A 24,454-nucleotide genomic window follows, 5' to 3' on the forward strand; every position below is an offset into this window, starting at 1 on the left:
ATAGTGAGAAGTGTAAGGTTATGCATTTAGGGATTAATAACAAGAATTATAAGTTGGGGACGCATCAATTAGAAGTAACGGAAGAGGAGAAGGACCTTGGAGTATATGCTCAGGGTTTAGCTGATTGCCATATTTGGGGTCAGGAAGGAATTTTCCTCCAGGGCGGATTGGAGAGGCCCTGGAGGTTTTTCGCCTTCCTCTGTAGCATGGGGCATGATTGACTTGAGGGAGGCTTCTCTGTTCCTTGAAGTCTTTAAACCATGATTTAAGGACTTCAATAGCTCAGACATGGGTGAGGTTTTTCATAGGAGTGGGTGGGTGAGATTCTGTGGCCTGCACTGTGCAGGAGGTCAGACTAAATGATCAGAATGGTCCCTTCTGACCTTAGTATCTATGAATCTATTGGTTGATCATAGGATGACTATGAGCTGCCAATGTGATATGGCTGTGAAAAAAGCTAATGTGGTTTTTGGGATGCATCAGGAGAGGCATTTCCAGTAGGGATAAGGAGATTTTAGTACCATTATACAATGCACTGGTGAGACCTCACCTAGAATACTGTGTGCAGTTCTGGTCTCCCATGTTTAAAAAGGATGAATTCAAACTGGAGCAGGTACAGAGAAGGGCTACTAGGATGATCCGAGGAATGGAAAGCTTGTCTTATGAAAGGAGACTTAAGGAGCTTGGCTTGTTTAGCCTAACTAAAAGAAGGTTGAGGGGAGATGTGATTGCTCTCTATAAATATATCAGAGGGATAAATACAGGAGAGGGAGAGGAATTATTTCAGCTCAGCACCAATGTGGACCCAAGAACAAATGGGTATAAACTGGCCACCAGGAAGTTTAGACTTGAAATCAGACGAAGGTTTCTAACCATCAGAGGAGTGAAGTTTTGGAATAGCCTTCCAAGGGAAGCAGTGGGGGCAAAAGATCTATCTGGTTTTAATATTCTACTCGATAAGTTAATGGAGGAGATGGTATGATAGGATAATGGGATTTTGGTAAGTAATTGATCTTTAAATATTCAGGGTAAATGGGACTAATCCCCTGAGATGAGATATTAGATGGATGGGATCTGAGTTACCCAGGAAAGAATTTTCTGTCGTATGTGGCTGGTGAATCTTGCCCATATGCTCAGGGTTTAGCTGATCGCCATATTTGGGGTTGGGAAGGAATCTTCCTCCAGGGCAGATTGGAGAGTCCCTGGAGGTTTTTCGCCTTCCTCTGTAGCATGGGGCATGGTTGACTTGAGGGAGGCTTCTCTGCTCCTTGAAGTCTTTAAACCACGATTTGAGGACTTCAATAGCTCAGACATAGGTGAGGTTTTTTGTAGGAGTGGGTGGGTGAGATTCTGTGGCCTGTGCTGTGCAGGAGGTCGGACTAGATGATCAGAATGGTCCCTTCTGACCTTAGTATCTATGAATCTGAGTACTAAATTGCTAATTATTTGTTTGTGTTAGTAGAGGTCCTAATAGAAAGAGGGAGCATTGTGCTAATGCTATAAAGACACACAAAACGTGGTCTTGGTGTGTGGGTCGAGAGAGAGTGAAATTTAAGATGACACCCAAGTTACAGGTCTGAGAGCTGTGGAGCACGTTTTTGGTCATGGTAGTAGGAGAGAAGGGAGAGCTTAAAGGGAGAAAAATCAGGTGTTTATGTTTGGCCATGTTGATTTTTGTGCTGCTCACTGGCCATTCATTAGATACTAGAAAGGTGACCCTGAAATGCAGGGCTGGACAGAAGAAGATGGACTTGGAGCCAGAAAAGGGTTGTTTTGTTAACCAGTATACAGATAACTCTATAAGTGGATAAGATCTCCCAGGGAGAGGCTGTAAAGGGAGAAAAAGAGGTAGTCTTGGACAGAGCCTCGTATATCTTTCAAATCTCAAGTGACTAGAGCAGAAGACCATTTCTGTAGCCATTCTGATGATGTAGAAAGGCAAACAAAACACAAAAGAATGTCCAGAACTTTTATTGAAACCATATAGCAGTGTTATCTGATAGCCAGCAGTCCTGTGTAGTGCAGATGAGAGCTTCCCCTCTTCACCATGTACTGAACCCAATATGCTGATTTTGCCAAACCAATAAAACCATATTAGTGATGGATAGGAACATATTTTCTTATGGGTTGCCATCATTCAGCTATTTTGTGTCTCATCCCTCCCACTGACCAAATGTTGTCTTATTCTTGAATCTTTGTATTTCTTCATATCCTCCTATTTCACAGTACTTATTTATAAGCAATTATGGGAAAGAGCCTATAAATCTGATACGACTGAGGTAACTGTTTCATTTTGATGTAAGTGCTTGGTTTTTCTTTATCCTCAAGTATTTTATTTTCTTGATTTCTACAGCTGCTCTATTCCCAGGGACTGTTAATTGACCTCCTAACTAAGTCTAATGTTAGCCGATATGCGGAGTTCAAAAATGTCACCAGGATTCTTGCATTTCAAGAAGGAAGAGTGGAACAGGTACTGTAGAAGAATGCATTATACAAGTTGAATTAAAATTGATATTCATGAGATGTTTTGCAGTTTTGTTAGTATTTTTCCTGGAAAATGTCTCTATTTGTTCTCTGACGTGATAAGCAGGTAATTCTACTGTCTCACTTCATAAATTAAGTGTTAGGATATTGTTCCGCTGAAAGAAGCATGTGGAACTAAGTAGACTACTGCCTTAGACCTTAAGATCATGTCAAACTATTATTGACTCAGCAGTTAAATCTAAAAAAAAAAAAGCTAATTTGTAGTTTTCAGACAACAAAGCTAGACTTGATCTGTCTTTTGCTCCTGGTTAGGAGGGAAATGCCATTATTAGGCCAATGGCAACAGGAGTTATTTGGTAGAGTTAAGAAAAGTTGTTCATGTTTAAGTATCTCTGCAGTCAGCAAAGATGCTGTTGAAGCTGATGGAAAATAAAGAAAGAAAAACAAAAACAAGGTATCAGGATATTCTAGTTATTGGGAATAGATGAATATTAAAATGCTCAGCAGGTAATCAATATAACAAATCTTTTTCCTTTCTTCCCTTTGAAAAACAACTAAAATATTATTTTCCAGGTACCTTGTTCCAGAGCAGATGTCTTCAACAGCAAACAGCTCACTATGGTGGAAAAGCGAATGCTAATGAAATTTTTGACATTTTGTTTGGACTATGAACAACATCCCGAGGAATACCAAGGTAGTGCATTTCACTGAAATGTTGCACAGCCATGTGTTCGTTCAGTTACCTGTAGTTTTAATAGTGCTTCTCTGTTTTCACCCTATTACTTTTATGGATTCAATTTCAAAGCATGTTTTGACCGTTTCCTGACCTTTTCACTTCGATATTAAATTCTGCTTCTCCAACTCCCACTCCTTTATTTTTCTCAATTTCACTTTTTCCCCCCCTTGTTTCCATTGTATATTGCTGCTGGTTTGCAAAATGTTATAAAGTTAACTATTTTTTTACTGAAGTATTTGCTAACATGATATGATATACATGGTTTTCTTTCTCTTTTGGATAATGAATACATCTTATTTTTGATACCCTTAACAGATGTTGCTGTAAACCATGTACATGTACAAGGAGTACTCATGTACAATGAGTCCATCTTCTATCCTAAAAAAGGTGTTTTAACTCTATACCTGGAAGCAGTTGTTCTGGGCAGGCATAGAGCTGTAGGAATAGGTGGACAGTAATCAAAGAAAAACAAGCCGAGCCCAAGGAAAACTATGAAAATCAAGGCTATTTTGGATTGGAAGCTACTGAAGATGTCAAAGGATGTAGTGATGTGCACTCCAATCCTGGAATGAGAGAGTAGTTTGCCTGAGGCATTCTCTGCCCTCTAAAATTTAGGGTCTGAGTTAGAAAATACGTGGAAAATAAAATGGCAACACTGAGGAGAAGAAGCTGACATTAGAAAGATTTCAGAGACTGAAGAATCCAGGTGCCTTAATAGATGATTGAAAATATAAAATGGCTTTGCTTTTGAGCAAAGGATGTATTTGAGTATGTTAGTTATCATCTTGGAATGTGTTTAAGGGAGGGTAAGTGAATTTGGAGTTGCTTTGGCTGAATATGACCATTGGATTGGGTGGCTGAAATGATAGCAGGCAAGATGCCAAGCATGTGCCAGAAAAGAGAATTGGTCAATATAGATAATGAAATGATAAAACTAGCAGAGGGAAGTATGTGACGGACTAGTGATGAACTCTGAGAGATCCTGAAGGTAAAAATTCATTAGGCCAAAGTGCTTTATAGATTACAGGCAATTTCAGGTTTGCTGCTGGTGGAAGAAATAGAGGTGCTCAGAGAAAGAATATAAGGTGGTATTTAGAAAATTTATTAGGTACCAAAAAGGAGACACCACATCAATTTTAGATGCAATTCATTGATTCATATACTAGCATGACATTAGATTTATTTTACTTCAAGAGATAGTTACACAGACTTTACCAGATTTAAAGCCGCCCTTGAAATAACTGGATACATTTTTAGTTAAGTTTAACTAATTGAAATTTTTCGGAACTTTAAAGCTGCTCCTCTTGAGACCATTATATTCATTTGGAAGGGTAGATTTCTAATGGGGAGTGCATGGCAGTGAATTTTTTCAAAAGCTTTTTCTCTAAAATGTAATATTATATAGGAAGCCTAAAATGGAGAGAGGCTGAGCTATCTTTTTTATAAAGACAATACAATAAAAGAAAATGTAGTGTATTTTATGATTTGCGGCATGGCTGTACATAGGTAGTAAAATATATTTGTAATAAAACAGTGGCTGAAGTTGAGATAGAAAATATACTTTTGTAATATTTGTCATTGCACTGTAGGAAATGTCTGAATTATAGTCCTGAATTTTGAAATGACCAGAATAAGCCTAAGAAAAAAGACTTCTTAATTATATAAAATGACATGAGTAGTTGAAATACAGCGGGTGCCATTTAAATGAAAAAGAAAAATTTATTAACCATGGTAATTAAATTTAACACAATATTTGAATTTTCTATTTTAAGTATGAGAAATGTTGCAGACATGCAATATCTGCATTCAGATAGCTTCTTAAGGATTTATGTATCTACAAGTGTATCAACAATAATATTAAAAAAAGGAAAGAAAATCCTAATCATCTGCTCTTCATTCCCTGGTACATCCCATCTCCACTCAGTTGTTGCTTTTTTTATGAATAATAAGTCAGCCATTTACAATACAGATGCCCCCCCAACTTAGGCAATCGTTCTGTTCTGGAAAGTGTTTCATAACTTGAATTTTGTGTAAGTCAGAAATGTATACCCCCTACATTACGCAAAAATTTCCGCAACTCGAAAATCCTGTTTCTGGCTTGTGGAACTTTTTCTGTGTGAATTTGCGTACGTCGGGTCTTGCGTAACCCGTGGAGCGTCTGTATATTCCAAGTGTTCAGCATTCAGAATGCTGTTCTAAGAGCTTGTATGCTTTAACTACACCCATATAATTAAAATGTTACAACATCCGTGTCTCCCAAGTGATGCAACCTATTTCAAGATGCCTCATCCCACTTGAGCTTATCCTTTTTCCTTCTGGGAATAATCTATACTAGTATAAAGGCACCTTTATGCTGATATAACTGTCCACACTAGGGAATTTCACTAGTTTGGTAGGAAACTGCATCCCTAAAAGAAATAGCTAAATTGTACAAAAATTATATTTAGATCAGGCCTAACTCATTGAATAGATGAAAACATTTTTAGATGTGTCACTACTACTCTCTTCTCCTAAAACCTGCCAGACTACTGGAGCCTCTTCACAGGCAGTGGATTTCTGTCAGTCTTAAAAGTGAGTTTTTTGAGATTCTTTTTTTAATTCAAAGTCAAGGCTGACAGTCCATTTTTAACTTCTGTTGGTTTGGCTTACCCATTTCCAAATAGACACATTGAAAAATTAAGTTGTCATTACTAAACTGTAATATTTTCTTTTGTGTTCACCTTTAAAAGAAACATTCTTACATTTAAATATTTTTAATTGGAATTGTAATGGGGAAAAATTGCCATGTTAAATTGCATCCTTTACTTGAATTGTATTTTTTTTTCTGTAACAGATTACAAGGAACGTAAATTTTCAGAATACTTGAAAACCCAGAAATTAACATCTAACTTGCAGCACTTTATTCTGCATTCTATTTCAATGGTGTCGGAGGCTGACAGTGGCACCATAGATGGACTCAAGGCAACAAAGCACTTTCTTCAGTGTCTTGGCCGCTATGGCAATACACCCTTTTTGTTTCCTTTGTATGGTCAAGGAGAGATCCCACAATGCTTCTGCAGGTAAGCAGGACTTTTTATATTTTTTTTTTATAGTAAGTGGAAATATTTGATAACCTTATGCTAACTCATTTCTGTAGACTTGTAATAACATTACTTTTGTTTGCCTTGTATTTTTGTAGAATAGAAAATTCTCAGCTCGTTCTTACAGTTTTTAGAAAAGAGATTGCTTTTAGAGCAGTGTAGCATTCAACTGGCCATTTCAGTGTGACTGTTTAGAAGAAGGGGGTAAAAGTTCATCTGTTTTCATTTTAAAAAGCAGAAATTTTAAGATTCTGCTACGTTAAATAATATGGCATAAATTTAATGATGACTGACTGCAAGTAGAACTTTTTGACTGGCTATCAATGATGGGCAGTCATGGCAGTAATACATTACTACATTATAAATGTGCTACATTACCTTTTCAGAACAGTAGTAAGTCACTTAAAACACTGTGTTCCTAAAAGGGATCCCATTGCACTTGTTGGCAGTGAGACGGGTTCGGTCACAAAGACCTCCTTGGGACTGTCACCTGATGTGCTGAAATTATCTCTGAGCCTGTTTTCCCTACCAGCTTAGGACTCCAGAACCCTGTCTTGTTAAACTAGACATGTTAGCCTGTTGCAACACAGACCCAGAGCCTAGTCCACGCTCCCAAAGCTACAGACTTAACTGCAAACAGCTCAGCAGGTTACCTGTCTACAACACCTAAATATCCAGTTCCCAATGGGATCCAAAGCCCAAATAAATCTGTTTTAGTCTGTAGAAAGCTTATATATAAATTGTTGCCCTCTGTAACACTGATAGAGAGAAATGCACAGCTGTTTACTCCTACAGGTATTAATCACTTACTCTGGGTTTATTAATAAACAAAAGTGATTTTATTAAGTATGAATAGTAGGATTTAAGTGATTTCAAGTAATAACAACCAGAACAAAGTAAGTCACAAAACAAAATAAAACCAAACATGCAAGTCTAAGCCTAATACATTAAGAAACTGATTACAGGTAATATCTCACCCTCAAAGATATTCCAATAAACTTCTTTCACAGATTAGAGTCCTTCCTAGTCTGGGCCCAATCCTTTCCTCTGGTACAGTCCTTGTTAGTTCCAGCAGATATCTTAGGTTGTAAGCAGGGTTTTTTTCATGACTGGCCACCTCTTTTGGTCCGTCCTCCCCCCCATAGCTTTGGCACAAGGTGGGAATCTTTTGTCTGCGCTTGTCCCCACTCCCACCTCATCAATGGAAAAGTACAAGGATTAGAATGGATTCCAGTATCATTTGACAGTTTTCTGAGTCCTGATACTACGTTGTTCACAGAATGTACAAGTACTGCAGTTCTGGGTTCTTACTTCAAAAATTCTCATACCTCTGTACTACACCCAATCCTTGAAAATCATTAAGATAAGGAGAGGCATTGATTCTAAAATAAAAACTTGTTGATCATACTTCTCTGACAATACACAGCTGTTCTCTTGTTCTAGTATAATTGCTGGGGCCATGACAGTGACACACGTTTCCTCGGCTCCAAAGCCTAGCTAATAGGTTAATCATCTCACTATGTCAGGATTCCCTCCCCACTCTGAACTCTGGGGTACAGATGTGGGGACCCGCATGAAAGACCCCCATGTTTATTTCTACCAGCTTAGGTTAAAAACTTCCCCAAGGCACAAATCTTTCCTTGTCCTTGCATGGTACCGCTGCCACCACCAAGTGAGTTAGACAAGTGTTTCCCCAAAATATCCCCCCAAACCCGTTCACCCCCTTTCCTGGGGAGGCTTGAGAATAATATACTAACCAAATAGGTAAACAAGGTGAGCACAGACCAGACCCTTGGGTTTTTAGGACACTAAAAACCAATCAGGTTCTTAAAAGCAGAACTTTATTATAAAGGAAAGAAGTAAAAGAAGCACCTCTGTAAAATCAGGATGGAAGGTAATTTTACAGAGTAATAAGATTTAAAACACAGAGGATTCCCCTCTAGGCAAAACTTCAAAGTTACAAAAAAAGGAATAAATCTCTCTCTTAGCATGGGAAAATTCACAAGCTAAAACAAAAGATAAACTAACCCATTTCCTTGCTATTACAATTTCTGTATTTTAGATATATAATTTCAGTAGAAGCTGGATTACTTGCTTGGTCTCTCTTTGTCTTGAGAGGGAACACATAGAAAGCACAAACAGAACCTTGCCCCCCTCCCCCAACTCCCGATTTGAAAGTACCTTTTCCCCATTGGTCCTTCTGGTCAGGTGTAAACTAGGTGCCAACTATCATGGAACTGATTAATCCCTTACAGGTAAGTGATTCTGTACCTCTGGCCAGGAGGGATTTGATATCACTGCATATATAAAGGTTGTTACCCTTCCCTTTATATGTATGACAGTAGAGTACATGTTTCTAGAGGGGCCAGGAAGTCAGACTAGAGCAAAGGCTCTTAAGCAAAGTAGACTGTCATGGGATAAGAGGGAAGGTCCTCTCATGGATTGGTAACTATTTAAAAGATGGGAAACAAAGCGTAGGAATAAATGGCCAGTTTTCAGAATGGAGAGAGGTAAATAGTGGTGTCCCACAGGTGTGGTAAATAGTGGTGTGTACTGGGCCCAGTCCAATTCAGTTTATTCATAAATGATCTGGAAAAAGGGGTAAACAGTGAGGTGGCAAAATTTGCAGACTCAAAAATTCTCAAGTCCCAGGCAGACTGCAAAGAGCTACAAATGGATCTCTCAAAACTGGGTGACTGGGCAACAAAATGGCAGATGAAATTCCATGTTGATAAATGTAAAATAATGCACATTGGAAAACATAATCCCAATTATAAATCTAAAATGATGGGGTCTAAATAGGCTGTTACCACTCAAGAAAGATCTTGGAATCATTGTGGATAGTTCTCAAAACTATATACAATGCGCAGCAGCAGTTAAAAAAGCGAACGGAATGTTGGGAATCATCAAGAAAGGGATAGATAATAAGACTGAAAATATCATATTGCTTCTATATGAATCCATGGTAGGTCCATATCTTGAATACGGTGTGTAGATGTGGTCACCCTATCTCAAAAAAGATGAATTAGAATTGGAAAAGGTTCAGAAAAGGGCAACAGAAATGATATGGGGTTTGGAGCGGCTTCCATATGAGGAAAGATTAATAAGACTGAGACTTCTGAGCTTAGAAAAGAGACGACTAAGTTGGGATAGGATAGATCTATAAAAGCATGACTGTTGCGGAGAAAGTAGATAAGGAAGTGTTATTTACTCCTTCTCATAACACAAGAAGTAGGGGTCACCAAATGAAATTAATAGGCAGCGGGTTTAAAGCAAACAAAAGGAAGTATTTTTTTTTTTTCATACAACGCACAGTCATTCTGTGGAACTCCTTGCCAGAGGATGTTGTGAAGGCCAAGACTAAAAAAAGAACTAGATAAGCTCCTGTAGGATAGGTCCATCAATGGCTATTCGCCTGGATAGACAGGGATGGGGTCCCTAGCCTCTCTTTGCCAGAAGCTGGGAATGGGTGACAGGGGATGGATCACCTGGTGACTACCTGTTCTGTTCATTTCCTCTGGGGCACCTGGCATTGACCACTGTTGGAAGACAGGATACTGAGCCAGATGGACCTTTTGGTCTGACCTAGTATGGCTGTTATGTTCTAAAATGGGCACCACTGAGCACCAGATTACTCCCTCTCCCTGATAGTTTAGATAGCCTTTGGAAGCATGACATTGTACAGGAATCTCCTCTTACATGGCTGGTAAGCCACTTTCTCACCCACCTTGTGCAGGTGCTAACTTGTGCACTTGAAGTAAAAATTATGTGTATTGTAATTATTGGTATAGGACCAACAGGATGCTTTGGATTTGTGACGGTATCTGAGAGTGGGTTTTCTATAAATATCGTTACAAGGTCTGATATGGGTTGTTGTTTAGACTGCAGTGGGTGTGGTCATTTTTACACATGCTTTGCCATTGTTTCCTTTGAGTGTGTTCAATAATCACTTTCCTCCTTTCTAATCTCAACAATGGACTCGTAATTTCTCTTCTCTGATAAAAGGATTCCAGCTTTTAGGCCACTTACAGCTGGAAGGGTCATCCTAGCAGCATTGGGTCCAAATTTAGCTGGCTAGAGGGTGGATATGATCTCTCAGTACCACAGTGATGGGGGGGATAGGGAGGTGTATACTCTCTGAATATACATTGCCACAACCATTGCTGTGAATTGAAGGGCCCTCTTCACTCAGAGAAAGGACATGGTGGTATTGGCACTGATAGCTAGTGTCAGTATAGAATGTCCTGATTTATCCCTAACATCTGTGACTACGTGAAAACCCTGTGTGGATTTGCCTTGACAGGTGGTTAAATGCATGGGAAAAAAAGGCAGCAGCCATTACAGGCAAACGGTGTACTACTTTACAGGTGCCAGGATTTCTGCACCTGAAGCAGATAAATTCAGTTTCAGTTAAGTTTGAGACCTTTTCATTTAGTTCAGACAAACGAGTTTGCAACATCTTTTGAGCAAGTGTCCAGATAGTAGTTACATATTTGTCTTGCATAAACACTGAATATGAAAAATAAGTTTCATTGTACCATTTCTGGGTTGAGTTCCTCAGGAGCACGTCTGTATACTTTAGGAGTAACAGTCCTCTGCCTAATTTCTAAATTGTGATTTTGATTTCAATTCAATGATTTGTGTCAGTAAAATTTTGTTTATGGGGTTTACTGTTGTCAGCTGTTTTTGCAATTTGTTTTTCATCAGATGTCTTGAGCACGTATCCAATTCTGAATTGCAAATGAGAATTCAGTAACTTAATGTGTGCAGTAGGCTTTTAGGCCTTCCTTTACAAAATGGCTTATTCTTAATTTCTGATAATCTTAGATGACAAAATACACAGTTCACCAACTTCTTAACTAAGCAAATATTTATGTATTTTTGACATTATGGCCCCCAATCCTATAGCTGCATCGGTGTGGGTGGATTGTTATGCTCACTTTACTTCAGCAGAACTTCACTTGGGCTGAGAGGTCTGCACATGGGAATCAGACTGCAGTGATGGTGACTTCTCACCATTTAGCCACTCTAATACTCTGCTTACTAACCTGTCTCACTGTGATGTCTTCTGATATTCTAAATCACTAACCACCTTCAAGCAGGTGATATTTTATTTTCAAACAAACAGTGAGATAAATGTTTTCTTCATTTCCCATCAAAAAGTGGAATTTCCTCATTACAATTTCACTGGCACACGTTTACAGAAGACCTAAGGAGTCGTTGGCTCAATGGCCAGACAGGCAGTATTCTGTTTTACACCAGTGATAGGTTTAAAGGGAGCACACAGTCTTTAACACACTTCTCTCTGGATATTTTTTACCTATCGTTGTTAGTTAATATCCCTGGGACTATAAGAATTCTTCAAACTGGACAAACTTTTTGATTGTGCCCATGGTATTCCACTATTTTGGGTACTTTTATTTCAAGTAATGGCCAACATTTATAGTTGGAGAAAGGAGATTGTCTATGAGGCTTGAGACTAATTGCTTTATGTCAAGTTGTGAGCATATCAGTTTTTTAGAAGATTTAAAGTACTACTGTAATAAAAATAAAAACCTGAAATCTTAACATTTCTTGTTTTAAATGAATATTGAAACAATTTAGAAAGCAGTCACAACTTCATTTTTTATATTATAGATGACCTACCATGGGTATTGTCTTGCTAAAACTGAACAATATCTGAAGTATATTGTTCAGTCTGTATAGTAAAGTTGTAACTCCTACTGCCTATATATCATATCCTACAGTTTTTATCACCAGGTTATCAGAATAAGGTGTCACCTGTTCTGTGATTTCTAACCACCGTTCTATATTCTGTTTTAATGTAAGCCTCTTAAGCATTTCTTGCAGCCAGCTACAGTGTGTTCTCATCAAGGCTACTGTTATAAATGGCATACATGCATATTTATGTGAATGATTCAAAGACATTTGTAAGTCACATCCTTGCATTCTAAACGGATTCTTCATAAACAGTACAACACTTTATAAGTACTGAAGACATTTGAGTGAATAAAAGCAGCATTAATTCTTTATTGGTTTAAACAGGTATATTTTAGTAGAGAAAAATGAACTATTTTATGTCACTGTTATGAACCTCCCAGTATGCCAAGGTACAGATGTGAGATTTCTATCTCCATAAATTGGATTTGTGTTATAAGAAAGGTCATTGGAATCTTCATGTTGTTCCATGCTTACAAGCAAAGGAACTTTTCCCAGCCTTTATTATAGCTTCCTTTGTTTTTAACATGTTGATATGAGACCTAAATCATTCTTCCTTTCTTCTGAGACAGTATCTGGAATTATTGCTTGAACAAAAAAAAATGAGTCCCATACCTTGAAGAAAAGCCTCTCACACCTCTAGAATGGAGTTCTGTTTATATTCCTAACCAGTTGAATGTGAGGTATATGCAATAAGAATAGGGAATTGATATGGAAAACTTCTCTATTAGGAAGACAGCACCAGCATACTTTTGTAACTCAGCTACCTTGGAAATACAATACGTAAAATAATGCAGCACTTCAGCATCTTCTGGGAAACAGAGATTGAGTGCCAAGATCACAATCAATATGCAGCACAAATTATTCTTGCACTACACTGTATAAGGCACTAGTTATTGAGCGTTCAGAATATTTAGTATAATTTTGATCTTTGCATTGTAGGGAAACCATTAAAGGACAACCAAAATGTTTCCTGGGTTGGGAGGTTTAACTCGCAAGAAAGCTTGACTTGGCCAATACAGTAACTTGGTTATGGGAGATTTTCATGGTCATCTTAAAATCCAGAATGTATGTTAATTAGCCATTTGGTGTAGTAACTCATTTATGAACCAGAGAACATGATTTAGAGGTGAGGGGCTATTTGTAATTGAATCGGGCAGAATTTCTTTATATACGGTAGTTGAAATATTAAACTGCAAAGGCAGCAGTAGAAGGAAGGAGGCTTAAATTGATTTGATAGAGATGGACACTTTATTTTGAGAAGGATTGGAAAGCGCATCTAACTATATTATAAAGAAAGGAGTGAGGTATGCATTAATTCCTAGGTTTTTAGAAGAATGTCCTGATGAGTCATTTTTACTTACTTTGGCCTTTCATGTTCCCCAGTAATTTACTGTTTTCTATTTCAGACTTTTTTGAAAGACATGAGATTTGGCTCAGAGCAACAATTTGCTCAAGACTTCTATTCTAGCTTGTCTGCCTCCCTCTCACCCCAAATTTTTTTCAGAAATACTCGTCTATAACCCCTGCTTGAAGTAGTTTCCATCATATACAGGGTTTACAGTTTGGTTCAATGGCTCTCAGCACTTCCACAATACAAATTGTTCCAGCACCGCTGACTATAACTGATATAAAAGCAAGCAGCTCTGAAATGTGTTTTTTCACAGAAAACTTCCATCCTGCAAGTATAGAATAGAAGCGAGTGGGTTTATAATATTTACAAGATAATGAGAAAATTACCTAGAGAAATACTCAATGTAGGAATAGTATTGTATTGTTTCATGCTAACTTTATTAAAATACTGTGTACTTCTATACCTATTTATGTTCACATATTAACACACATTACCAAAGTATCTGAGCACCTTCCAAGAGGAAAAAATGGTAACACTTTTCCTGACCACAAAAGCCAGGTTGAGCTTTTAAATTATTATTGAAAATAGAAGAGAGATTGTTGGAATGCAAAAAGATACCCTTGCTAGAAAGCTTAGGCAAGAGGTGAGTTTTGCCTTCTGTCTGAATGCAGTGGAGTCTATAGATGATTTTTTATTACTTCTGGCAGTGAGTTCTACAGTCTCTGTTTCCTGTTAAGGTTTTGTGGCTCTCTGTTGGTTGACCTATTTGGAACAAAGCTGTCATGGGAGGTGGTGGAGAGAGAGACTTTTTCAGGTAGCCTGGAGGAATTCCGTGCACAGCTTTTAAAATTGAGGAAGACTCCTATTTTCAATGGGGAACATGTACAAAAAGCAGTAATTTAGAGTGATTTGTTCCCTATGAGCTGTGTTGATAAGCAAGTGGGTTCTTGCATTTTGAAATAACGAATATTGTTTCAAGACATAAGACTTCATTTTGTAGATACAGAGAACTGATAGTTAAGCCTAGATGTTAAGAATAAATGGATCATTATGGCCAGATCCTGAGACCAGCGGGATTTGGGTGCAATTTTCTGGCCCAGCCGCTGACAGTAGTGGGTATTTTTTTTGCCATTAAGGCTATTTGCATTTCAGAGTGGAATGTAGAGCTCCCCAAGGCTGTGGATTAAGTAGAACTGCAGATAGATTACACTGGGTGAAGTTACTGTGGAGGAGGAAAAAGAAAAGGAATACTTGTGGCACCGTAGAGACTAACAAATTTATTTGAGCATAAGCTTTCGTGAGCTACAAGAGGAGAGTTCTTTGAAGTGCTATCTTATTTCTACCAATATCACCTTAATCTTATTTGGGTTCATCTTCATCCGTTTTTCATTCTGGCTCTGATCTCAGTTTGTCATTAAGAGATCCAGGAGGAAATACAGGTGGACCCTAGGAATCCTAACTGAAATTGGAGTCCGATCATGAAAATAATGATGGTAGCTGTTTCTCTTGTGATGAGGGGGAAGTTCTGATTAAGATGCATTTCCAAAATCTATATGCAGCCTGAGAATCTAGTCTAGGGTATAGTTGGTTTTGTAGGATGGATCTAGAAACTTCTTGTAAGAAACCAAAGGTTCAGAGATTGATAAGAGATGATGTGCTCTTGCATTTGAGACATCCATGTGATTTGTTCAAGCCTTCCAGGATGAGTCCAATAGCATTGCTGTCATGTCTTCTGGAAAGCCTATATTTTTCCCAAGGTCTGTAGATTAGAACAATGCTTATGATTTGATTTTGTTGGAGAACTTTCGGGTTTGTACCAAGACTTGCAACGAATTTGATATTGAGTAAGTCTTTTTTTTTTTTTTTTTTTTTTTTAATTTGTAGCTGTAAAGGAATAGAATAACTGCCTTAACTCCAGATTTGAGCAACTTGCATAGTTTTTCCGTAAATTTGCGAGCATAAAAGTTGGCATGTTAATAAAATATGGAAAATTGAGACATGTTAACTTAACATTGTGTCAGATATGTGGGAAGATAGCATTGAGCTTTTATGAAATTAGCTATGGAATATATCTGTGAAAACAGGACAGCTGATTTTATCAGATAATGTGATATGTTATCCATATCTAAGATCTGAGTTGAGTCCTAAATTTTAAAATGTGTACTTTGCATATTTGTATAGATTTATATCAATTTTTAAGAGAACTTCATTTCTTTAAGCTGAAAATTCATCTTGGAAGTTCTGTAAATATGAATCAAGTCAATACTTAGACACATTTTCTTTAAGTTCTAAATATGAACAATACTTACCTTGTTCCCCTTTTCTGAACTTTTTACTTGCATTTAATTTAAATACTGTGGCTCTCGACATAGCAATTTAAAAAAAAAGCCATATTTTTCTTTAGTTACAGTTCATATTGGCATAGGGATTCAAAATGGGTAAAGTGTAATTAGCATGATTGTTTGTATGATCTGTTTGTTCTTCCCTTGAGGAGAGGGTCTTCCTTGGAATAAACATTGGGGAGGTGAGATAATCCATCATTTTGAGACCTGTTCTCTTATGATGGATGGATAGATTGGTAAAGTAACTCAATAATCCCCGTTTTTTTCAGGTTATTCACAGATCAGTGAGCATTGTTGTTAATAAAGCTATGAAATGCTTTTTTGTGTCCTTGCCCACGTTATTTCTCAGGTTTGGACAGGAAGAGACTTTTTTAATTTGGAAATAACCTTTATGTTGAAACATACATTCTAAGTACAGTATATGAAGACCTTTGTGAATAATAGTATCCCTCTTAGAGGTGAACTCTCTTCACAAACTGTGCTATTTGTATGTCTGTGTTTAAATAAGTTATTTGAAAGCACTGGAGCTATTTAAGTAATTACTAACTACTTCACTGGCTGAATACTTGGTGTTCTTCAGAATACTAGAATATACAGTATGGAATCCTGCTTTGGGTGGTTATAAGGATGTTGTCAAGTGGTTTAGGCTAAAAGTGTATAGATTTAGTAACCTAATAGAAATGTTTTCAATAAAAGCAAGCAGTTTATTGCACTGAGAGAGCATTTAAATATTTCCCTGCAGTATGGGAAACATCAATAGTATTTCTACTGCATAACACTCAGAGTGAAACGGACAATAGTAATAAGAAAAGGAGTACTTGTGGCACCTTAGAGACTAGCAAATTTATTTGAGCATAAGCTTTCGTGAGCTACAGCTCACTTCATCGGATGCATAGTAGACAGTAGTAATACTTATAGTTTCACCACTCTGATGAGTACAAATAATGAACCTGAAATGCAAAAAGTACAATTTTTTATTTAATAATTAAGGCTGTCTTATATTAACAACACTATCTTGTTTCTAAAATATCACTTTTATCTTGTCAGCGCCTCTTTAAGGACCCTATTCAGTACCATTGCAAAACTCCCATTTCCGTTGGAGTGATTAATAGGGCTCTAAAATAGTATTAGCAAAGACTAAGAGCTACAAGGAGACACTCATGCAAGCTCCTTTGCGAGGGCAGAACTGCTTGCAGGTTTGAGGCCTGGAAAAGGATTCTCCATTATGAGGTCAACTTCAGTCTATCTGTGCATAGAAGTTAATCTTTTGATTACTACCAAAAGTTGAAATATTCAATTAAACATGATAAAAATATACTAGGTTGCATGCTTCGCTTCTGTAGGCTGAGTTCATTGCATTCATCAGGAGCTCCTTGCATCCCTCCTGTCCCCCTCTTGTTCAGAGACTCCCTGCAACTCCACACTACTTCCCTCATGTGAGGGCCTTCTTGTTTGTTCTTCTTTCCCTCCTCCTCCCCTGCACCCTGTTCTCTCCACCATGCCAGGGGCTCTGTGTGTTTCCTTTTCCTTCCCACTGGGATTAGAAGGGATTGGTGGATGGCGGCTGATCCCTCTCCCACACAGAAGGAGGAGGGAGGGTGGCAGGAGGGAGGATAGAATCGGTGAAGCCACCTGCTCTCTCTGGCTGCTTCTGTTGGTTGAGCATCTGCATCATGGGTGTTAGGTGGCTCCTGACAAGGACAATAGTTATTTCTATACAGTGTGTCAATATGTTGAACTCTGTTGGGAGGCTAGATGGACATGAGATAAAGCTATTATGTTAGTAGGCATTAAAAGTGCTCTCAACTATTGTAGTGGTTTTATCTGAGTCAGTTGTAGGGGTTCTTGAAGCTGGGTTTACTAAAGTGCTGTCAGGGGCTCCAAGTGTCTCCCACGTCTACCTTCATGTTTTCTGATTTTCCCAAAAATCTTCCTTTGAAGGTGTTTGTTTTCATCTTCAATACGTTAATATAGCCCATAATAAAAATGGGGCATGTGGTTTGAGAGGAATACAGACTTCCATATTTCCCCTCATTAATTTCTAATTTAAACACAGTTTTACCTATTCCATGTTTGTCATAGTGAAAATGGTGTATACCATTGTTTTAATCCTTGTAACTTAATAAAAATGCAACCTATTTTTTGTTGCATTGATTCTCTTTTAAGGACAAAGTGGGGAGAATGCATCCATATTTTTGCCACTCTGTTTTACAGAATACTTTTCTTTACTCCATATTTGTTTCTCTTGACTTCAAAGGATAAAGGAAAATGGAAGATAATAATCTTCACCTCCTATTGAGGCTAACCTTGTTTAAACCAGCATTGCATTCATTCCTTGTTCCAGGGTTTATTAAACCTCAAGAGTTGGAATAATGTGTCCAGACAAAAGCACAAGCTGCAGAGAGTGGGCCAAATGCATCCCTGTTGGAAGAAGGTATGATGCTTTGGGGTTTTGTCACTGTCTGCTCTGCAACCCTGGGTGCTTCTGTGCTGTGCTGCTTTGGCTCAGAGCCCTGATACCATCAGCCTGCTCACAGCACAGAGGCCTCATCTTGGCTTCCACCAGCCAAGTTACTCTTTGAAGGGTGACACCAACACCCTTTCCAGTTCCGAGTCTCCAACACAGTCTGCCCCGCAGCATGCAGTTCCTCTCATTAGATACTCTCAGAAATTAAGTTCACTGCCTCCAAAGAGACAGAGTACACACCAGCCTGTTGTTTTAGTTGAGTACTTCATCCTTCAGTTTAATACACAGCACTGAGATGGTTTTGTACTAAAACAGGAATAAGCTTAGTGGTGTGGTTGTATTCATAGAGAGAATTGTTCACTGAAAGAATTGATTTTATTATTATTATTATTATTAACAGATATTTAAGTGACAGTAAGAAAGAACAGAAGACACATTGTTACAAGTAAAACAAAGCGTGCTTTCTAGTGATTAAAACGTAACTTCAGTAAGTTACCATCTTTTGGGTTACATCTTCTCACCTGTAGTCAGTTCTAGCTGCTCTTGGTTTTCATGAGCTCAAAGGGCACCGCTATCTGTTTGTCCCCCAGTTGGTGGATGCCAAAATGACTTTCTCTTTCTGCTTCTGTTTTCCAAAGTCTATTGTCTCTGTTTCAAGAGCCAGGAAGGCTTCCTAGGGATGCAGGCTCCATCCCCTGTTGTGATCATTAAGCAGTCTTCTGCCGTGCTGATTTATAGCTTTGTGTGCTTTATATGTAGAAGTGCTTTTCATTGTCCTCTGAGGTATTACCTGGCTCAGTTTATATTGAAGACACAGGCGAAACAACAGTCCTTTGTCTAGGACAGGCTGGGCTCATGCATTGCTTGCAAAACACCTTTTAAGAACATATTTCTGGCACACATCTATAATTCTTTATACACTGCCCATGCCTACATTACACAATAATGTTAATGACCAGCTTGTTACTGGTTTGCATATGATACCTTACAAGACACCTTTTAGATACAGATTATGACAAGTGTACTGGGGCTATGCCTGAGTTATGGTATGGTGCACCCTCTGTTAGTTGGCATTGAAGGACTCTCTGGGTCGCAAGAGTAACCTTGTTAAGTTTACTAGTTACATCTGCTTACAAAAGTACTACATTTGATCCAAATAGATCTTTCTGTTAGAGGAGAATTTGTGCAACTAAAGTAACTTTAAGTCACCTTTCTAACTATTGACAATTTTATCTTGAAGCAGAGTATGGGGGAGCTTGGGAAAGGTATATCAAGACGAGCAGAAGAGGCAAAGGGAAATCAAGAATAAATGCATTCCTTGTTGCATTTGGCTTTGCATTGTTTGGGAAAGGACATCTTTTTGCCCATTAGCAAGCTTATTTTAAGCAACTTTTGCTTTGAAACTCTGCTTAATTTTCCTCCAGTTACAAAATGTTTGATTATTTTAGATATTAATATCTAAAATAATCATTCTCTAATTAGTGTCTGGTCTTTTCCCAAAACTCAGCCAAGTGTGCTGTATACTTCTGATCTGAGTTAGTCACCCTGTGCTTCACACTGTGGAGTCTTCTGGAGAATTTCTTAAATGTAGGTGTGTGTAAAGTGCCAGTCCAGACTTCCAAATGGCTAAAGGGCTGTTTTATGCCATTCCTTATTATAGGATAAATTCAGTTTTTATTCCTAAGTTATTTTAAGACTGAGTAGTTTTCATATTGGGGGCTGATAGACAGTTCTACAGCCAAGAAATCCAGTGTGTTCTGTAAACAACTGATTTCAGCCCAGTTCCAAAATTCTTTCTCTGGGGTGTTGGAGATGTGTTCAAAAGACCTTTCATGCTGCTGCAGAGTCTGTCGTATTTAGTCACCTCTGAACCAAGTTTTGATTTACTGTGCAATTTCTGGATGCAAATAAATTTCTGGTTTGAAATAAAGCCTAGATTATTAATATCCCTTTATACTTACACAAATGACAGAATACTTGCAATTTTTGTGACTTACTCCAAGTAGGTTTTTTACCATAAGCTTTCAGAATCCTTTATAATTTAAGTTTCCCATGTTTGTCTGAAAACTCTATTGTCTTCAGTACCTGAGTGAATTCCTCATAAATTCTATTGTAAACCAGTGAGGAAAATTAAGAAATCTTTCTTTTCTGCTTTTGGAGAGACTATTTTAAATACCTTCTACCTGGAGATTGACCATAAACGCCACTTGGAAATTAAAGCTAGTATAATGTGTAGTGCCTGCCTGCTAAGCAAGACAGAGCAGCAAGGGTATATTGCACAACTTCTTCACTTTCTCCCTGGGCCACATACTGAGACCAGGGTCCCCTATTTAACATGCAAAGCTTCCAAACGGTCTGGACCCCAGCTTTCAGAGGGACATACTATATGCCTAAACAGCAGCTGTGGTAAAACAGAACACATCATGTGAACAATCTCCAGGACATACCTCACAGGTATGGGACAGAACTAGTGGAGTTTTCAGAGCTATGGAACCAAGCTTCTGTCATCATATTTTTCTGACCCTGAGTTTTATCACTTTCAGAGATCCTGAAAGACGCATCTTTCGCTTTCCCTTGGATGATTTTAGTCCTAGGATGTCACATTTATTCTGTGCCTTCTGATAAACAGTTCAGGAGGAAGACGTACAGAGTTAGGCCTATGGTAGGGGCAATCCTTAGGATAGATTTACACAAAAGCACCCTGATGGTAGTTTTCATAATTCATGTGGGTTAAGCATCAGTTTACTGTAGTGGAGACCTTGTTTCCTTTTTGCAGTGAAACTTGCTTCCACATGGATATGCCAGTCCTGTCCCTCCTTTTAATCTAGGAGGGCCCCTCCTCCTTCCTTATCACTATTGCTCAGAGATGTCCCTCTAGGAAACTAAAATAGCAACTCCTCTTGTATACATTTCAAAGTGATATTGTGAACTGTGATGCTAATCTGTCAATTTTATCTCTGACTTCCAAGAATTTCCTCTTTGGGCTGAGATTCGTACACTTGGAAAAAGAGATGACCCCACAATGAGTATTTGTGCATACTGTAGAACTAGCAGTGTTTGTATTACATTTGCACCTTACTTGTTACTGTTGTAAAATGTACAGATGCAATGTTAATTTCTTAAGTGCAATGTGTGTGTATTAGGCATATCAAATTATTTTAAATTGGGGGGGGGGGAAATGTATTCTAAAATGTTTGTAATGAAGCATTCCTAATAGTACATTTAACTATAGAAAATTGTTACTGCAATGCCACTTTTTATATTAAATGATAATTTAAAAGGATAGTTATACATATTGATTTTTTTTTAATCTTTTGGGATTTATATTTTCAGCAGTGTGTACTAATGAATGCTACTAATTGGTTTTTCCCCCTTAAGTCTTCTGAATTATCAGCCACGTTCTGCAGGAGTTACATTATATATTAATAATCTTACTAATATATTATTCAATTACCCTTGTGAATTAACAGTATATGATGCTAAATACAGAGCTTAGCATAAGTGTTTTTATTGTGTTACACAACTCTGCTGACTAAATGTTAGGTGTTGGGATAACTCCTAAGATCCTACACTTGTGTGGAATTTATTGCAGGATTGGAGCCAAGGAATATTCCAAAATCCTATGAACTGGAAAACTTTATTTTTTTTATCATTAAAAGCAAAAGTTGCATGGAATTTAAATAGTTAATGGCCATTCAAGTTTCTGACTTAAACTGTTCAGTTTTGTTGCCAGAGTTTCATATTTATGCTGTTAAAATTGATGTCATTTTGTTAAAATTTGGAAATGTTAAGAATTTTACATCATTCTTTACTAATCCTAGTAAATCTTAATAAAATGTTGCACTTTGGTATAGATTGTGCCATCTGAGAATCTTAAACCACAAATATGAAATGCATTATTTTTATCCATGGGAGGTATGTTGGAATTATGCACATTTTATACTTGAGGAAACTGACGCACAAAGGCGTCTGTGACAAAGCCAGACATAGCACCCAGTTGCCTTACCCCCAGATTTGTGTTTTAACCATACCTGCTCCCAATTACAATCAAGTGCACAGTACTGTACCATACATTTTTACCTAAATAGCAGACTTGGTTTTATATAGAGGAGAGGAGCTATTTCTTAACCATTAAAATCAGATTATAATAATACCCTTAGGATCCTGGGGAAGAATAGGTGTTGTAATTTGCTCTCAGTGTTGCTTTTGGCTGGATTACTTTGTCCCCCAGACATCCCTCCCCTCTGCCCCCCGCCACCATACAACTTGCACCCCTCCCCCCTTTGGTATCTAGTACGCTTCTTCCTTGCCCTGTGCGCCTACTGTGGAAAAAAGTTGACCACAAACCAAAATGAGTGAAGAGGCTAATACTCTTCATCCAGTATCTTATTCTTCAGCATGGATCTTCTCCTGGCTTTTGGCCAGGATGTCCCTTTCACCTAGTCACCGCTGTATACCTCTGGCTTCCCACTCCTTGCTGATTCCATGGGAGAGTGAAGGGTCAAGAAAATAACTTGAGTAGGAACATAGATGGATGAAGAAAAGTGGATCCTGCATCATACCCTCCTGGAAATTAGCAATCCTCTAGATCAGTGTACCTTGACACTTGTTGGTTATGTAAGATTATACTTAAATCTAAATATTTGTCATTTTGCTACTTATGCTAATACACCAAGTTTAAGAGACAATCCTTGAAGACCTAGTTAAAATTTTACTGGCAAGACCAACATAATCCTTCAAAAATCAGAAAAACAATACAAATAGTTGACTCTGCCATTCATTTGCTTGCTATGTAGGCGATTGGTATCTTTGAATACCTTACCCTTCCCAGTAATTCCCTTGACACAAAAGAGAGTTACAGATGGTGTGATGGTCTTCCTAGAGAGAATTATTCACTGAAAGAACTGATTTTTTTAAATGTCCAAGTGTTCTGTAAGCATACTAAGATTTTTTTTTTGTATACTGAAATTTTCTGATGGAGAAAATTAATCTATTTATGGAGATATGGCTTTGTTTGAATTATGTTTGTGTTGGCTAGAGCCTATTTTCTAAGGTTCTTTTAGAACATATAATACTATACTTCAGGAAATGTTGAAGTTCCAGGGACTCTGAGGAAACAAAGAATATAACATCAGATCCCGGACACAGCTTGCCCTGTGTGTAAAAAATAAATTGAAAGAGGATAATGCGTTAATTCAGGGCTTTGGCATGTTTGTCTTAGATCTTTCTCTAAAGCTTTCCCTCTCATAGTCACAGAATAGTCATCTTTAAGGAAGAGGAAAAAAATTATATATCCTGCTATAGGAAAAAATGTTAAGTCAAGGACTTTTTTTGTGTAATCACTACACACAAATTTTAGAAAATAAAAAAGACCAAATACTATAAATGAAAGCTTTTCTGTGTGGTGAAAGATGCATTGTAACCTTGTGATGCATTTTTCTTAGTAGTTTACCTTCAGTTCATTTTGAAACTACATAAATCTGTAAATATAAGTGTTTGTTTGATATTTCTATGTTGAAAATTAAGATATCAGATGAAGAGCCTGTCTGTTTTTTAAAAAATTAGGATCAGGGAGCATTACATCAAAGCAATATACTCCTCTTGTAGCAACAGATGCAGCAACCCTAAAGCTTATTTTCTTTCTTGTAACATTAGTGTTTAATTAAAGAAAACAGCTAGTTGGAGGCAGTTACTTTCTGTGAAATGTAATGAAGATTTATTTTGGAAGTGACCTTCACTGTATTAGCTGAAACAGTAATCAGTAGAATTAATAGAATAATCAAATTATATACAAACTCATAAATCATCATGAATATGCTGTCAAAAGTTCAGCTATTAATGGGTCCTATTGTTTTGCAGCTGTATTAAAAATTACATCTGCTGATTCCTGCCTTGATAGGAACTGAAATGGCATTTAAAGGCTATGTATGATGGGGTCTACCAGGCCAAAAATTTTCACAACTGTTAATTTAGCTGTAATATGATTTGATGTCACCAGGGCAAAGTTGAAGTCGAGTACAGTGTTGGTGCTATCTTTCAGCAAAACTTGAATTATTGGTGGAGGCAGTAGCCAGTTAATTAGAGTAATATCAGTTTAAACGTCTGTCGTTTAGGGTTAATGGTATCAAAGAGTTACCTTGTACTTCTAGTATAGTCAAATCATCTTGAATAGCATATTGTATTGCATTAAGGTAATGTTGGCATGATGATTTTTACTTGACTTTGTCATAAATTATTGGGACTTCATTTAGTTCAACTTCAGTATTTAAATAA

The 24,454-nt window shown here is 37.6% G+C and overlaps 1 protein-coding gene across 2 annotated transcripts in view; it reads left to right on the top strand.

The window, feature by feature from the left end:
* The window catches only part of CHM (CHM Rab escort protein), a 139,872-nt gene that overhangs the window by 65,407 nt on the left and 50,011 nt on the right, over positions 1–24,454 (top strand). For both annotated transcript variants that reach the window (XM_038415687.2, XM_043491826.1), the window contains exons 6-8: positions 2,354–2,470; positions 3,058–3,178; positions 6,054–6,279. In XM_038415687.2, the coding sequence (XP_038271615.1) occupies positions 2,354–2,470; positions 3,058–3,178; positions 6,054–6,279 (464 nt within the window). The remainder of the gene's footprint in view (positions 1–2,353; positions 2,471–3,057; positions 3,179–6,053; positions 6,280–24,454) is intronic.

Source organism: Dermochelys coriacea, chromosome 9, assembly GCF_009764565.3.
Source record: "Dermochelys coriacea isolate rDerCor1 chromosome 9, rDerCor1.pri.v4, whole genome shotgun sequence".
Lineage (NCBI taxonomy): Eukaryota > Metazoa > Chordata > Testudines > Dermochelyidae > Dermochelys > Dermochelys coriacea.